At 33.0% G+C, this 17,272-nt stretch overlaps 1 protein-coding gene and 1 long non-coding RNA gene across 7 annotated transcripts in view; one reads left to right on the top strand and one right to left on the bottom strand.

The window, feature by feature from the left end:
- Positions 1–2,344, bottom strand: part of LOC124948811 — a 15,899-nt gene extending 13,555 nt beyond the window's left edge. The window contains exon 1 of the long non-coding RNA XR_007100848.1: positions 1,916–2,344. This is a non-coding gene — a long non-coding RNA (uncharacterized LOC124948811). The remainder of the gene's footprint in view (positions 1–1,915) is intronic.
- The window catches only part of LOC124948808 (transcriptional regulatory protein GAT1-like), a 19,806-nt gene extending 2,534 nt beyond the window's left edge, over positions 1–17,272 (top strand). Inside the window, exons 1-8 of one of the 6 annotated variants that reach the window (XM_047493009.1) lie at positions 7,035–7,141; positions 8,724–9,226; positions 9,350–9,980; positions 10,078–10,632; positions 11,451–11,576; positions 14,182–14,317; positions 15,476–15,638; positions 15,956–17,272. In XM_047493009.1, the coding sequence (XP_047348965.1) occupies positions 7,121–7,141; positions 8,724–9,226; positions 9,350–9,980; positions 10,078–10,632; positions 11,451–11,576; positions 14,182–14,317; positions 15,476–15,638; positions 15,956–16,049 (2,229 nt within the window). In that variant the 5' untranslated portion in view covers positions 7,035–7,120 and the 3' untranslated portion in view covers positions 16,050–17,272. Of the gene's footprint in view, positions 1–7,034; positions 7,142–8,723; positions 9,227–9,349; positions 9,981–10,077; positions 10,642–11,450; positions 11,577–14,181; positions 14,329–15,475; positions 15,639–15,955 lie in introns of those variants that run through there. The other 5 variants (XM_047493008.1, XM_047493010.1, XM_047493013.1 and 2 more) reach the window with 5 other exon arrangements.

The raw sequence follows: 17,272 nt of genomic DNA, 5'->3' as shown, positions 1-17,272 counted from the left end.
ATTCATTATTAGTTTATCTACCTAATGAAAAATTCAGACATATGCTTATTTTTGTATAAAAATATGACGATATCATAAGATCTCATGAACGTTTCATTTATTACTCGCTTACTCCGTAAATATTGTATGCGTCGAGTTGAAAGCCAATGTGTATTTTACGTTTAATTACTTTTTCTCTCTTTATCGCAAAGGAATTCTACGGGCGGATCGTGAAATCGTAAAATATTTCCTTCGAAATAAGCTTGACAAAATCGTCTTGCAAACACGAGAGGCGAATTTCTCTTTCGTACCGAATTTCGTTACTACCTTTTAAAACAAAGTTTCGTTTTTTTTTTTCCTTTTCCTCTGTCTGTTTCTCTCTCTCTCTCTCTCTCTCTCTCTCTCTCTCTCTCTCTTTCTCTCTTTCTCTATATCTATCTATCTATCTATCTATCTCTCTTATTCTTGTAAAACATATCATCATCCTTTTCCATTTGAAACGAAAATAATTGAAGGAGAGACAATTCGTGCTTTGTTTGCACTTAATCACGTGTCGAGCAAGCTTCGAAAGGTTGTAAATTTAAACTCCTAATTGCGTCTATAAAATGAGTGAACGTAGGCGTAACCACGTCGGGAATTTAGACTCGTTAAAAACTTGGAAGAAAGTTTAATAACACGTACGGATTTCTTCGTTTAAGAAAATGTCTTCTCGATCGACGTAAAGACGTAAATACTTCATAATGATAAGAGATACGATTTTATCATTAAATCTATTCTATCGATCCTATTTTTATCATTATCGATAATATTGTCTTGTGGGCTATTAGTAATTATGATTATTATGAATGCGTGTATACGTTTTTCTATTTTCTAGACATTTTATCTGAAAAATATCTTGTGGGGAAATAAATAAGGAAATAAATAAAGAAAAAAGAAAAAAAAGGTAAAAAGAAGGAACTTATAAAGGAACTTTTATTTACGTTCAATTGGACATTTTTGAAGGATCGTCGATATTTTCTTTTTTTTTTTTTTTTTTTCCTTTCACTTCTTACGATTTTAAGGTGAAAAATAACTTAAGAATTGGCCTGACAAATTACGCATGATCATTCTAGGATAACATAAAATCTTTGGACTTTCGTCGAATCCTTTTCCCCTTACTCCTCCTCGATCGAAGAAACGTAGAAGAGGAAGGGGTAAAAAAAAGAAAAAAAAGCAAAAAAAAAAAAAAAAAAAAAAAAAAAAGAATAGATTTTCGCAAAGATGATAACGAGGACGTATGCCCTCGTAAATACGCACGATATTGAGGAGCGCATCAGATTCTCATCGGGTTTGCGTTGTTCGCTGATAAGAGATTTCTACTAGAGTGATAAAAAATGTCCTCGTCGCGTTCACAACGAGCGATGACGCAAACCCTCTTCAAGCTTTACGCGTTATGCCCTTCTATTTCTCTTTTATTCTTTAACATTTTATTTTCATTTTTTCTCTCTCTCTCTCTCTCTCTCTCTTTCTTTACTTCTCTTCTCCACTTTTTAAATTACGTTTCATTTTCTACCATCTAGATAGAGAATACAAGATGGTAAAGTTATCGCGTAACCATCGTTTTTACTCTTTATTTATTTCTTCCTCTCTCTCTCTCTCTCTCTCTCTCTCTCTCTCTTTTTTCCTTTTTTCTTTTCATATTTTTCCGATCGACAAATAAATTTAATCGTCAAGTCAATAACGTCGAGATTCTATGATAAAACAAATTTTCTCCCTTCGAATAAGAAACGGTGTCAAAATTAATTCAAGATCGAAGATGGGTAAATTTTAAGGATTTATTTCAACAATAGATTCATATTAATTTTTTTTCTTCTTGAAGAAAAAAAGAAAAAAAAAAAAAGTACAAATTCAATAATTCCATTTATTAAATTTATTTCCATCATAACCTAGTACCTACCTAGGATCACTCCAAAAAGAAATAATAAGAAGGAGAAGCTGATAACTCATCGAGATCACTCTCATCGATCACGAAAGAGTCCCACGATTCTCGTTGGCTTTGAAAAGAAAATCTCTATCGGGAGATTCTCAAATGCGTGCTCGCGACACCGTAATCATCCGACGGAACTTCGACAATTCGGATTAACTGCTGACTAAATTCTTTCCCCACTTTCACCGGGCACCACTATCGTAAAGAAAAAAAAAGCAAAAAAAAAAAAAAAAAATAAAAAGAAGAAAAACGAAATGAATACAAACAAATTTACTACTCTTCGGCGATCTTTTCGTCCATTTAGTTTCGACGAGTTAAACGGATCTGAGTTAAACTCGAATGTACGAAAAGTGTAAGAGGAATACCACGGCCCTACACCTTCCTGGCGAATCCGACGACTGAAATTATCATTTTAGCTGATATAGTAGCTAATGTAAGGATGCAGTTTTATCTCTTATTATCATGGGAAACGAGATAAATCGCGATAGTGCCGTTTATTTTGACAGAGAGAGCGTGTGCGGTTGTTCGTGCGCCACCTCGTCTGTTCAGCAGACCGGCACCTATGTACCTGTATTATCCTTTTTTCTATCTCTTTCATTCTTTCATTCTTTCATTCTTTCTCTCTCTCCCTTTCTCTTTCTCTCTCCCTTTCTCTCTCTCTTATTCTTTTTCTTCTTTACTTTCTTTCCTCTTTTCAACAGTCTCAATTTAAAGTTGCCAGACTTATTTTGAGGTTTCTAACTCTATGAACACTAAAAGAGAGATAGAGAGAGAGAGAGAGAGAGAGAGAGAGAGAGAGAGAGAGAGGGTAAAGAAAAGAGAAAGAGAGAAAGAGAATTAATATTAAAATGGTAGGATAAAATTTAGATTATTTATATATCTTTTCAATTCTTTTCACTCTTTGAACCTGTTGGCTGTTAGTTGTAACGATAAGATGAGATTTCGATTGCTTGTAGGTATTCTCGTTAATTGCAAGATAGCGATCTTGTTTGATTGTAGTCAGATTTAACACTATCTTTGATTTCTTCATCGATTAGGTACAGTATTAAATCTAAGAGGATTGTGTTTTTTTTTGTTCTCACGGATAACATAACACGTTCAATTTATTATTAATTTATTTCTTGATTTTTTTCTCTTTTTGAGTTTTTTTTTTTTTTCAAAGAAATAAAAAATGTATATTTTCTGTTTTTTTTTTTTTTTTTTTTTTTTTTTTTTTTTTTTTTTTTTTTTTTTTTTTTAATGATATATAGAGTATGTGCTTCGAGGAAATATTCAATTCGTACAAACGTTGATACATCGAGAATTCGTCATTAAATTCTACTGAAAATTCGTCATCGTTTGAGCTTTGCTCGTGCTTAATTTTATTTTTTACGATAAGAACAAAACCCTTATCTGATCTTGTACGTCGGTATATATATATATATATATATATATATATATATATATACATACTAACATATACATATACTAATAGCTACCTATCGTAGAGAACGTTTGAAAACGTCTCTTTTAGAGATTATAAAAAAAAGAAGAGCATCTCTTTGCATCGATATTCTTATTTATTTATTATTAATTATCATTATAATAATTAGAATATATAATTTATTAAATGTCTTACTTGTTTTACTTTCTAAAAGAATGACAATGAATTTTAACGAGGCATACCATTTATATTTTGTCACTTGCGGAGATCATTTGCGTGAGACAGAAATGAATCATCTCGGTCATTTTGCAACAAATCGATTTATAAATTATTTATTGTTTTCAAAACCTTTTTCCTTATACAATGAAACGTATACAAGTAACGGTTTGGTATTTATCATTAATAGAAATAATCGAATTCATCGATTTTATATGATTGAAACAATAATTTGTAAAATTCTCAAGTAGTTATTCGCATAACCTTATCATTTCCTGCTACAATATTTTTCGAGTTTTTTCGATCATGCTTATTCATTTTCTTTTTTTCTTCCCTTCCTCTCTCCCCCCTCTCTCTCTCTCTCTCTCTCTCTCTCTCTCTCTCTCTCTCTCTCTCTCTCTCTCTCTGTCTCTTTACTTTGTTCGTGTGACCGTAAACGAGGCATACGTGTCGTTAGCTCTTCCCTTTGCGAGTCACCCATAAACACGTTCTCTTATCAGCAAGTCGAAATATTAGTTCGAGAACGAGCTCACGATGTTCTTGATTTCTATCGCGACGAATCCTCATTGGTATCACCGAATCGACGACGAACAGAACACGTAAGAATGAGTATTCAGGCAATGTATCGATTCTCGTCTTTAGCTGATTTCATCTCTCCGAGCAAAGGTTGTGAAATCTTTCAAAGAAAATACGTAGGTATATATCTTCTACGTATTATATATCTTTTTTTCGAAAGAAAGAAAGAAATCGAAATCGTTTTATATATTTACTTTGAAATTTTACAATTTCAATGAGATAGATTAATTAATTTGACTTTTACAAAATATTTAATTGTTCATACCCCTTCGTGTATTAGGGAGACAGGAAAGTAATATCGCTTTCTTAAATTAAATTCAAACGAATAAATTTTTAACAAGTTTTTATTTTTAATCATAATCAAATATCGACATGCGCAGAAGAAACGATTTATTACTTTTCGGTCCCCCTAATATATTACATCGAGATGATCGTTTCTTTTTTCATGTTTCTTTTTCTTTTCTCTCTCTTTTTTATTTTTTTGTTTTCACTATATATTATTGTAGAAAATTTAACGAAAACATTTTTTATTCTTACGTATATCCAAACGTTATCTCAACCTCAGGCATTTTTAACTTTTTATCTGTGTGACTTGATCGAGTCCCTGGATGATTGATCGATCGATCAACGAAGAAGATCGATTCGTTATAGAACAATATAGGAGGGCACGTGTTATGCAAGAGACAATGAATAAGAATAAAATATCGCTACGATTTAAGTTCTATCATTGAATCCATTATAAAATTCCATTGGTTATGTGCATTTCTCCATTTAGATTATAAATTTATAAAGTAGTTAAGTTTTACTTAACAAACGAGCGAACGAAGAGTTATGAGTTAAAAAAAAATCTCAAATATACAAAATCGTCGAAAATTGATCATCTTTACGATTAATATTAATCCGTTTTGTTAAAGGCATGCATCAAATGATAAATCAAATCTAAAATATAAAAAGAGAATAAAAAAAAAAAAAAAAAAAAAAAAAAAAAAAAAAAAAAAGGAGAAAAACAAAAAATACGTAATAAACATCGATTTATCATGCATAAAGATCGATCGAATGATCATCATCCCTTATATAAAAATTGGAGTGAAAAAAGATGAAAAAATGGCGAATGGAGTTTAGCAATGATGGCTGGCATGATGTCAATGTTAACATAGTCGTCATCATCGTCATTCTCGACGACTAGGTGTCACGTAGTTACCCCTCCACATTTACTTCGATTTCATCGCCCTTCCCTCGCCCTTATCTCGTTCGTTACCAGCTTCACGAGGAGACTCGATAAGAAAAATAAACAAACGGATCCCTCCGCTTGCTTTTTTCCCTGTCCCCCGATTTTTCTTCCCCTTTTTCTCCTCCATTCCAATCTGTTGCTCTCTTTCTCACAGACACGTATCCATTCCGTAGCCCTGTCTTTTTCCAATAAATACAAACACACACACACACACTCACTTTAGGTGTATGCCAGATCTCTGTACGTACGTCTATCCTCCTCTTTCGCTCACTCTATTTCTCTTTCTATCTATCGATTTAGTTTCTCCGTTCACTCTTCTTTTTCTTTTCCTTTCTTTTTTTTTTCTTTTTTCTCTCTCTTTTTTTCTTTTTTCTTTTCTTTTTTTTTTTTAAACGAAAAAAAAACATAGGAACTTTCCTTGGTACAACTATTTGTACAAGATTTCCCACGGTGTATTTCATTCGTCGTTGAAAAACAAATTCAATTTGGAATATTACATTTCAAGAAAATTTTGTCATCGCCATCTTCTCCACAGAGTAATTTTCACCTATTCAAAGGGTTAATTTTTTTTATTTTTATACAGATTTTAATTTTAAAGATCCTAAGGTCATCGAAATATTATTTAATATAAAATATTACAAAAGAATATTTTATATTAATATTACAAATAATTAATTAATAAAAATTAAAAATTAAAAATATTTAATATTAATATTACAAAGTATATTTTATATTAAATCATTAAAATGTTACAAAGTCAACTATATATATATATATATTGTATCGAAAAAGACGAATAGATCAAACGAGCGAATAAATCGTGAAGCGTTCGTTCGTAGCAACGTATACGATGGTACATGGACAGAGACAACAAACGCAGGAAGGATAATATCGGACGGAGGAGTGACCAATGAGGTGCGAGGGTCCGCCCAAACGGCTGCTCGAGTTGCTTCCTCCATCGTTTCGCTGCCTGTTGCAACGCTTTTCTCCCCTCTTTCCCTCGAATCGAATGGTAGACTGCACAATAAACTCTCTCTCTCTCTCTCTCTCTCTCTTTCTCTTTCTCGCTCTCTCTCTCTCTCTCCCTCTCTCTCTCTCTCTCTCTCTCTCTCTCTCTCTTTCTCTCTGTCTCTGTTTTTCTCTCTCTTTTTCTTGTTCACTTAAAACCCGCCATTGCTCTGAATCAAACAAAAGGAATAAGTGAGAGAGACAGGAATATTACTGTTGTTGAATGTTGTCGAGCAAAAAACATTATTTCCACCGACACATCCAAAAGCTCTTCAAACCATCTCTTTTTCTCACTTATCTTTATCTTTTTAACTCTCTCTCACACTCCGTATGTCGCCTCGTGCTGCACCTCGCGTTCTCTCTCTCCTCAGTTCCACTTGGTTACTCGAACGTCTCGCCAGTCGTTCTTTTCTCCCTTCTTTTTTCCATCTCTCTGTCATTCGACGACCATTTTTTATTTTCTACTTTATTTATTCGTTTTATTATTATTATTATTATTATTATTATTATTATTATTTCTTTATTCTTTTTGTTTTATCGAGTTTGGCGTTTTAGAAAAAAGTGGATATAACGCGCGGAATGTGTTTGTGTATGTGTATAAAACTGAGATAGAAGGAGAGAGAGAGAGAGAGAGAGAGAGAGAGAGAGAGAGAGAGAGAGAGAGTGGATTGGTGTATGGAAAGAAACGTGAGTTAAAAAAGGACAAGTTCTCGCAGAGCAAATGCGACATACAGCTACGGAGGTAAATTTTGTTTGTTTGTTTGTTTGTTTGTTTGTTTGAAAAAAAATTTGTAGCTTTTCATTACCTTATCTCAACTAGAGATTGTGTTTTCATTATTTTACGCTTTATTGTTTAATGATTAAATCAAGTCGAAAGAATGTTTAGGATCGTTCAAACGCGCGCGTAGCACATTATTAGATTATTGTAAATAGAAACTTTGTTTTTGGTTTTTTTTTTTTTTTTTTTTTTTTTTTTTTTTTTTTTTTTTTTTTTTTTTTATGAAAATATCATAGTTATCGAGATGGATACGATTAATATTTTAATTTATATTTATTTTAATAATATTATTTTAATATTATTATTTAATTTATATTTATTTTAATTATATTATTTTAATTTATATTTACGATCATTTGTATGAATGATGACTATTTCATTCATGCAATACGGAAAGTGATATTTCTTTCAAACATCTGCCATTTGTGGTATGACATATGATGACATAAAAGTTTTTTCCATTAGTTATTATTGCATTTAAATCAAATACTTAAATCAATAAATGATTATAAAATGGTCATTCATTAGTTTTTCGGTCGGATTTATTTAAACATGTTTATACTGATCGTAATACCGATTTTTTTAAAACGATAGAAGAACGAAAGAGATACAGAGAGATAGATAGATAGGTAGAGAGAGAGAGAGAGAGAGAGAGAGAGAGAGAGAGAGAGAGAGAGAGAGAGAGAGAGTAAGAAAGAAAGAAAGAGAATAATAAGTTCCATAGTAATAAATTCCAATTTGAATTCCAATTTGTTTGAACTTGGACGACAAACAGTTAAAGGTTTAACTTGGTTTTCACGAATTCGATCAGGTCAGAGTGTAAAAGAATAACGAAGTTAACGAGAGGAGACAAAAATTCGGTTTAAAAATTTGGTAAACTTGAAAGCGATCGTAAAATGTTCCCCACGCAAACGAGCGATCTCGGTAAACTCTTCTTTGAAAGAATATCGTCGAAAGTTGTCTCGGAGAATGTTGTCTAGCCGAGTCGATGATCCGGCGGAAATCGTGCGAGGTCTTTGCCAAAGAAGAAAGAGTCGTGTCGCGTGCTCGAACCGGAAGTCGAACGTCTGACGGATCTCCGAACGGAAGTGTGACGCGTACATTGCAAATAGAACATCTCCGAACATTTTTCTCGAGACGGACGAGGTGTGTCGTCGGTACTCTACCTTTCTTCTCCCTCTCCTCTTCCTCCTCCTCCTCGTCCTCCTCTTCTTCTTCCTCTTTTTTTACCTGTCCTATGTCATCGTTCAACACACTCTCTAATTCTATATCTGTCTTTTTCAAACTGAACCAAATGTGTCGCGTGCCCAAACAAAACTTTTACTCCCACCAATACCGTTGAAAGGGATTAGTCATCCTTTTGAACGAATCAATTCGTTCGATTTCTCGTTTCAAAAAAACTTATTTCTTTTACCGTTTATCATCGATCACCGATCGATATTTTTCATAATTCGAAAAGTAATAGGATGAATAAGAATTCAACAAAAATTTATTTGTGCGTTTGTGAATTTGTGCGTGTATGTGTATGCGTGCATATATATTTTAGGATATGATGAAGGAGACATTGGTGAAACAGGACATAAAGATAGAGTGGGAAGGGCATCATTCAGGCGAGAATTCCCCTCAATTACACGTCACGGAAGAACCCTCTGATAGTCCGCAAAGTGTTATCACTTCGAAGAGACACGTCAGAACGATCACTACGGCCGGACATATCACGGAAAGTATAACCGAGATCGAACCTGAATCCTCGGACTCGAATGCTGTCTCGAGTAATCTTCAACAAGCCATGCACCAACATCAGCATCAACACTCGGATCAAGATCAGAATGTATATCAAGAAGAACAACAACAGCAACAGCAAACTCAACAACAGGGCCAACAACAATATGTGCAGATTTCTCATGCTAATAGTACAGAGGAACAGCAGAGAGATGATAACGATCAGCAACATGTTGTCTATACTACTAGAAACGGTCAGAATGGTGGCGTTGAAGTCTCTGATGGTGTTGATTCAACGATCACTCTTACCGTCAAAGAATCACCTAGGTATTTATGATCATTCTCTGTTAATCTTAATCGTAAAGTAAAGTTGTAAGAAATTAATTTCGTCATGAATTTCTTTTATCGAAATACGATCAATTTAAAAATTTTTGATTTTTCTTTAAAAAGATACGAGACAACCGGAGCAACTACTGAGAGGAACGAAGTGGGCCGTATCTATGCGTACACTAGCGACGATCAGGAATTAAGGAGGGAGAATCATATGATCACGATGCAAGTTCAAGACAATGCTCGTCGTGGTCAACAAACAACGACGCATCACAGGTTCAGTCCTCATGAGAGCAATCATAGTACCAGCAATACAGCCAATAGTACACCCAGGTATCAAACCTCACCAGTTCTTCCTAACACGGAGGATTACGAAACGTCAGGGATCGTTAGCCAATCTGGAGGCAATGTACAACTGAGTTCACCCGCACCCAATTATTCTCCGCCAATCGATGGAATACGAACGAATCAACATCAACAGCAATTGGTCGCCGCTGGTTATTCCGACGCAGCTGTCGCTGCGACGATCAAATACGATACCGAAGTAGCCGTTGCCACGGAAAATATCAAAGTTTCGAGTACCTACACAACCCTCGAGACCGTCGCCATACCACCCTCGCAGACGGTTCAATATACTCAATATATATCGGGTAGTGAAACTTTTCAACAAGCGCCAACGTATACATATCCAAAGCCTGAACTTTTTATCACTTATCCACCTGCTAGTCAGCCTGGATCCCGAGGTGCCGAAGTAAGAAATATTTGTAATATTTCATTATCATTAGAGTATTAATATTGAAATAATAGTTGAAGCGTAACAAGAATATGAGATCTTTTTTATTCGCCAGGTCGAGTCTCCTAACAGTGCCTACATCAAAGGTGACCCAACGTTAGCTTCGTCTTTAGGTACGACACGTGCAGTCTCTCTTCATTACGAACAACCAGGTTCACCGGGATCTCAAGTGACTCTTTATGGACCCAGTACAGCTACTTCTTATCAGTACATTAAACCAAGCAATGATCCTTATTGGCCTGCTAGTGGTACACCATCACCTCCAACGTCTCTCGAATACGTTCAAACTTATCCCAGCGTGACAACGATAGTTAGCGACGCTGCAAATATGCAACTCTATTCGGGCGGTGGTTATAGTGTCGCAACAGCTGCTGGAAATGGTTTATCTGGTCCTTGGCAAACTCTTCCTAGCGCCGAAGAAACCTTCGACGGTACCGTGATAGCAAGCGAACCAAAGGACTGCTTAAACTGTGCCAATACCATGACACCTCTGTGGAGACGCGATGGTACTGGACATTATCTTTGCAACGTGTGTGGTATTATCAGCAAGATGAATGGCACCAGCAGACCACCGATAAGATGCAGCAAACCAAAACAGTCGGTCGCGCCGGTAAACATTGTGCGAATCTTCATCATAGTTACACTTTTGTTGTTGTCGTCTATGCGTGTATGTATGCGTCTTACTGTAAATGTCTCTGTCTCTTTTCAACGAATTCCTTGTTATCTTCACGTTGTAAGAGGCTCAAACTTTTGTTCTAATATCATCAAAATCATTTCAGTCGATTATATTTAAGCGAAATGCGATATACGTTTGTTGTCAAGCTACAATTGCGTATTCGTGCGAATCATTGTTTGCGATTAGTCAGTCACGAAGATAATTTCTGGTATCGTAGAAACAAATGAGAAGTAATTATGAGGTCTTCTTCTTCTTCTTCTTCTTCTTCTTCTTTATTTTTCTTTTCTTTCTTTTTTTTTCTTTTTTTTGTCTCTGTTCGATCAATGGACAGAAAGTTTGACCATCGGCGAAATCAGGTCAGCAATGTTTGTGCTGATAAATGTTCTTGTCCGTGGTACATCTTGCATGACTTCAATATTAAGTAATGTTTGTAGCTTTCCTTTACGTGTGCGTCCCCCGCGTTGATTCAAGACAGTGAGAAGACATTTGTTATCTCTCAACGAGCAAATAACCACTCTCGGGACTCACGGCGGCTGTTGTTTGCTCTAGTTTCCCTTACCCGGAGCACACTCCCATTTTCGTGATCTCGAACGTCAAGCGAATCGTTTGAAAAGATTTTCTTTAAAAACACATTGCTTTTAATTGTTCGAAAAGGATATCGTACTGATATATTCATCATTTCTAAGTTTAAATCATTTTCGCGACGAAAAATAATATATTCCTTTTAAAGATTCGTCATTTCTATATTACAGGCTGGTGTACGAAGGACAGGAGTGCAATGTGCGAACTGTAGAACGAGTAACACGACTTTATGGCGACGAAACAATAACGGCGAACCAGTTTGTAATGCCTGTGGTCTTTACTTCAAACTGCACAACGTAAATATCAAATAATTATATTAGATATTAATTAATTAACGCTAATCTCTTAGATATAATTCATTAAGTTCCATTCGGGAAAATTGGATATTGAGAAAAGTAATATATATTTCTTTTTTTCTTTTTCTTTTCCTTTCTTTTCTTTTTCTTTTTTTTATACTCGAATAAAATGCAAACTTACGAATAAGAAAAACAGTGTTTGCTTTTTGATGCACTTATTCGAGATTGATAAATTATTTGCACAATTGCTGTTTAATTAAAGATGAAACTATCTATAAAGTTTTATTAAAAAAGATTATAGATGAAATTTCATTGAGAGTTTATCGTAAAGAGAAGTCAAAATTAGAATCCTTATCTCTCTCTCTCTCTATCTCTTTTTTCTTTTTTAATCAAATAAATGATCTTATTAAAGAAATCATTCGGATTAATCAGATCTATATACGTATAATTTTGAAGGAGTAACAGACATCGTGAGTAGTCAAGATCGTCTCGTTGATCGTCTTTACGTAAGAATGCAGAACAAATAGGCTGATATCGAGCAAAGTAAAAAAGAAGATAGAAACGTTGACAGGGAACAATAAAAGACGTAGGTTAAAGCAAATGCAGTAAAGGCGGTAAATAAAGGAGGTCGAATCTCTTTCTTTCTCTCTTTCTCTCTCATTTTCTCTCTCTCTCTCTCTCTCTCTCTCTCTCTCGCGGCAGTTATATGGTCCTGTGTACTTTAAGAATGTGTCATCTCTCTCTCCCTCTCTTTCTCTTTCTTTCTTTCTCTCTTTTTTTTACTTCTCTTTCTCTCTCTCTCTCTCTCTCTCTCTCTTTCTATTTTCTTCGTTCTTTCACTCTTTCTCTTTTTCTCTTTGCACGCAAGACCCTTGCGTGGGTTGACAGCAGTATATGAAGAGGCGCAAAGCTAGCACACGCAAAATAAACAAGTCATCTCCGGTCTCTGCTCCTCTCCGTTCTACTCCTGAAAACGAGTAACCGAACGAAATCGAAGGAGAAATTTCGTTAACGAATATTTTTACGTCTTTTAAAAATATTTCTAGTTTCATATCTTTTAATATTTCTTTCCGTCGTAGATACTCTTCTCTTTTCTTCTTTTTTTCTTTTTTCTTTCTTTTTTTTTCTTTTTTTTTTCTCATGTTAATCGCTTCAATTCTTAAATCGACTTAAAACCAAAATAAAATTAAATGTAAATTTCTAAGCGATCATAGATATACATACATTTATTTTATTACTTTAATGGGATTCGAAATATGATCAATTATTTTTATCGATCGATTTTTAATACTTATCGTTCCTCTCGTTTAAATGATCACATTTAATGGTTGAATCGAAGTATTATCTTACATTGGGATTTGTTTGATATGTTTGTCTTAAGAGGATTAAAAAAAATAATAGAGAAAAGAAAACAATGAAAAAAAAAAGAAAAAAAAAGGGAAAAAGAAAAAAAATAGAAAAGAAATCGATTACAGATTTGTGAAAAAAGTAAGAAAGAAAAAGAAAAAGAAAAAATAGTTCGCTCGCATTGGAGATACAGAAGCAAAGTTAGTCGAAGTTATTGCACAATAATTTTCTATCGATTCGATCGTCATCGATTCGAGGAAGACGACTTTTTTGAGTTTACCCTTTCGAGATAGACGCGACGTGCAAGGTACTCGGACGGTACGGTGTAAATCATTTTTAATTAACATTAATCTCGTTGTGACTGGTCAGCTAGAGGTCTTATCGCGGAATTTTTTTCGATCGCTAGGCTACGATAAGAGAGCCAGCTGAATTGTTTTTGTAACGTGTTCGAGACGTTCTTTCCTTGAAAACGCGGAGAGTCAGATTATCGTCGAGAGATCTTCTCGCGGTGTTCTGTTCAAACAACAAATTTAATTAATTCGGAGAGGATACCGGGGAAACTTCGAAATTGCCGAAATATCAATTATCATATCGTTTTATTACGCGTAACATCGATGCAAATAAAAGTTTTATTTTTTTCTATTTTTTTTTTTTTCTTTTTTTTTTTTTTTTTCCCCTTTGATTCTTCACAAAATTACTTCAACAACGCGAGTAATAATAATCCGTCACAATTTCCATTGTTATTATTATTATTTTCTTATTTCATTTTCTTCTCATATATATATATATATATATATATATATATATATATATGAGAAGAAAATTGATATATATATCTGTATATATATGTATATCAATCCTTGATGACGGTTCATTGCAGAAATTTATAATGATTATATTTATTGCCTTGATAAATTTAATACTTTTCAAAATGATTACAAAAGAATTCGTGAAAATAACTGTTTTTTGTAATATTGTTTGTTATAATATTATCTTCTTGTCACATTTTTTTTTTTCACTTCATCAGCTAGATCATCGTACTTCATTATTATTATTACTATTATTATTATTATTATTATTATTATTATTATTATTATTATTATTATTATTATTATTATTATTATTATTATTATTATAGTACAAATAATGTCTCTGTCAGCGTTATAAAATTATTATCACATTTTTTGTTTTTTTCTTTATATTATTATTTCTTTTCCTTTAATTTAAACAGATAATACATAGAGCAAATGAATTACAGGTTAACAGGCCATTGAGCATGAAAAAGGAAGGAATACAAACGCGAAAGAGAAAGCCAAAGAATAATTCAGGTGTAAGCGGGAATCTTCCTGGACCGAGCGGTATCTCCAAGACCGAGATTAAGTCCAGCTTACTCGGTGAGTCTCTGGTGAGCAAGTTGCATTATTTCGCTACGATTTATTAAAAAAAAAACAAAAAAAAAAAAAAAACAAAAACAAAAACAAAAAAAAAACAATGATTTATTTCAAATTCCTTTTATTTTTCTTTCATTTCTTAACCCCCCTTCTTTCATCAAAACACATTTATTTGTTTTAAATTATTTAAAATCATTCGATTTAGGTGTACCTACAGGTAAAAAAGATTTGCGAGAAGGTAAACGTTTGGTTTCCCTTATTTTTTCGTGTTTGTTAGAAAATACCAAAATCTTTTTCTTTTTTTTTTCTCTCTCGTCGTTCAGCGACAGGTAAATCGAGCTATCTCGCACGGCTACGATGTATTATCTTAAAGTACACAATATATTTCTATGTAGCAGATATATAAAAGACGGATATAATGTAATTTCACGGCGTCCATCGTAAAAAATAAATCGCACTCTTTTTCTTTCCCTCTCTCTCTCTCTCTCCCCTTCTCTCTCTCTCTCTCTCTCTCTCTCTCTCTCTCTCTCTCTCTCTCGGATTCACGATCGCCATATGAGATAACGATAAGTGTTTTTCCTTGAAGAATCGATCGAGTGAAGGAAACGGTGGAAGAGGGAGGAGTGATCACTATCTCTCTCTCTTTCTCTTTTACTTCTACTTTTAACTATAATCTATTGGCAATATGTTTCATGTAATTCATAAAGATGACGATTTCAAAATGGACAAAGATACCATCTTCAAAATATTTAATTTTAATTTGTCCGATTATAATATAAAGGAAAAGTAAATTTTAGATTCATACTCGATAATATAATGATCATCATCATCATTATTATTATTATTATTATTATTATTATTATTATTATTATTATTATTATTATTATTATTATTATTATTATTATTATTATTTTGTTTTTGATTTTATGGTTCCTTAGACTTTTGAGCCAAACAGGACCCAGCCAAGTTTAATTTAATTTTTTATTATTATTATTATTATTATTATTATTATTATTATTATTATTATTATTTATTTATTACTTCAGGAATGTCAAATAATAAAAGAAAGAAAAAAAGAAAAAAAAAAGTTTACCGGATTAAATAGGAACATGCCAAAAGTCTTATCGATCGACGTTTTGTTTTTGTTTGTTAACATTACAGTGGACTCGTTGCAGTTGAACATGTTTGCAAGCGGGGGTGGGGGTGATGGGGTAGAAGAGCATTGTCTTCCTGTAGGTACACCAACAACGGCACAATTAGGGCACGCACATTCGCCCCTCACATTACCTACTGTCGCCGTATTGAATCGTCAAACTACCCTTACGTAAGTGAGCAACTCTCGTTACGCGTAATCTCTTCTTAAGATATATTAAAATTTGATCGAAAGGATTTAAAAAAGGATTCAAAAAAAAAAAGACCAAAAATTTTTATTCGATGAAATAGAAGAGACATCTCGCGTTAATTTTTTTTCTGCTTTATATCTCCCGTGTGCATATAGTTATATCGAATGATCTCCATTTCTTTTTTTCTTTTTTTTTGTTTATGTTATATAAATATATATACATATATATATATATATATATTTATATTTATTTATTTTTTTTTTTAATAATTAACTAATTTTTATCGAACGTTTCGCAGCGTGCCTCCACTAGAACCAATCACTAGTCAACCCAGCGGTGACCTGGTCTCGGTTATAACTTCAACGACGACAGTACATGCTGAGAGATCGTAGAATTGTTCCTTTCTTTCTCACACTTTTCTATAAGATTAATAAGAGAAGAAAATAAAACATATGTATGTATATAGGGTACGTACGAGATGGTCTTGTCGGAACTTCTTCGTTGGCGCCTTTCTGACAATGATAAAGATAGGCTCGAAAATGAGAAAGAAAGAACTTTCTTGTTTAGAGAACTGTTACTCTCGTAACAGGAAAATGAAAAAACAAAACAAAACAAAACAAAGCAAACAAAAAAAAAAAAAAAGAAAAAAAAAAGAAAAAGAAAAGAATATGCAAAAAGAATAATAAAGGAATATTTTATAGGGAAAACGGAGAATCGCCCGTGCTCCGTTTAATTTCAATGTTAGTACTATGAATAGAGATATTGACATTGATACCAAATTCAATCCAACAGCGATATTGGAATATATAAAAATATATAAATCTAGCAAAGTAAATAAAAGTAATTTATGATGTTTCTAATTATTAACATCAAATTTATTTCTATCGATGATACGAGTTAAGAATGTGGTTAAACAATATTTATAAGTATCGACGTCAACATTTCTTCGTTCGATGATCAGCATAAAATGTTAAGCTCACAGTATGTATGTAAGTACTTTGCTATGTGTGTACGTATGTATGTACAATTCTCTAAAAATTCTTATATTCTCGTGATTGTCTATAACGTGATTTTGTCCCAAGAGATATGCAACTTTCAAAGAGCATGTCTTTATCGTTTTCTATTTTTCTCCTTTTATCTTCTTCTTTTCTTTTCATTTTTTCTTTTTTTTTTCTTTTGTTTTTTTTTTTTTTAACATCTAACTTAAGATCAAAATTGATACGTTGTAAAAGCGTTTCCTTTTGGGCTTTTCTTTTTGTTTAGAAATATCATATATCATTAGGAAGTTCCAGATTAAGAAAGATGAGAAATAAGAAAGAAAGAAAAGAAAAGAAAAGAAAAGAAAAGAAAAGAAATTATATAGAAACGAAAGTTCGGATTTTACGATAAATTTTCAATATATTTTATCACGAATCGACGTTATTAACTCGTGTATTTTTATAAGTGGGCCTCTATTGTAAATAGAATTCTACATTACGGCGTCCAAAGATACGCAAGGCATCCTTTAAATTTTATCCAAAGAGTAATATATAATATATTCGTGTACTACTAATCTGTAAGAACGTGACCGTAAAGAGGTACAAGAAATTACGAATAAATTTATTTCAAATATCGA

The sequence above is a fragment of the Vespa velutina genome, chromosome 4 (assembly GCF_912470025.1).
Source record: "Vespa velutina chromosome 4, iVesVel2.1, whole genome shotgun sequence".
NCBI lineage: Eukaryota > Metazoa > Arthropoda > Insecta > Hymenoptera > Vespidae > Vespa > Vespa velutina.
The sequence above is the reverse complement of the archived record's forward strand: the minus strand, read 5'-3'. Positions and strand labels throughout refer to the sequence as shown.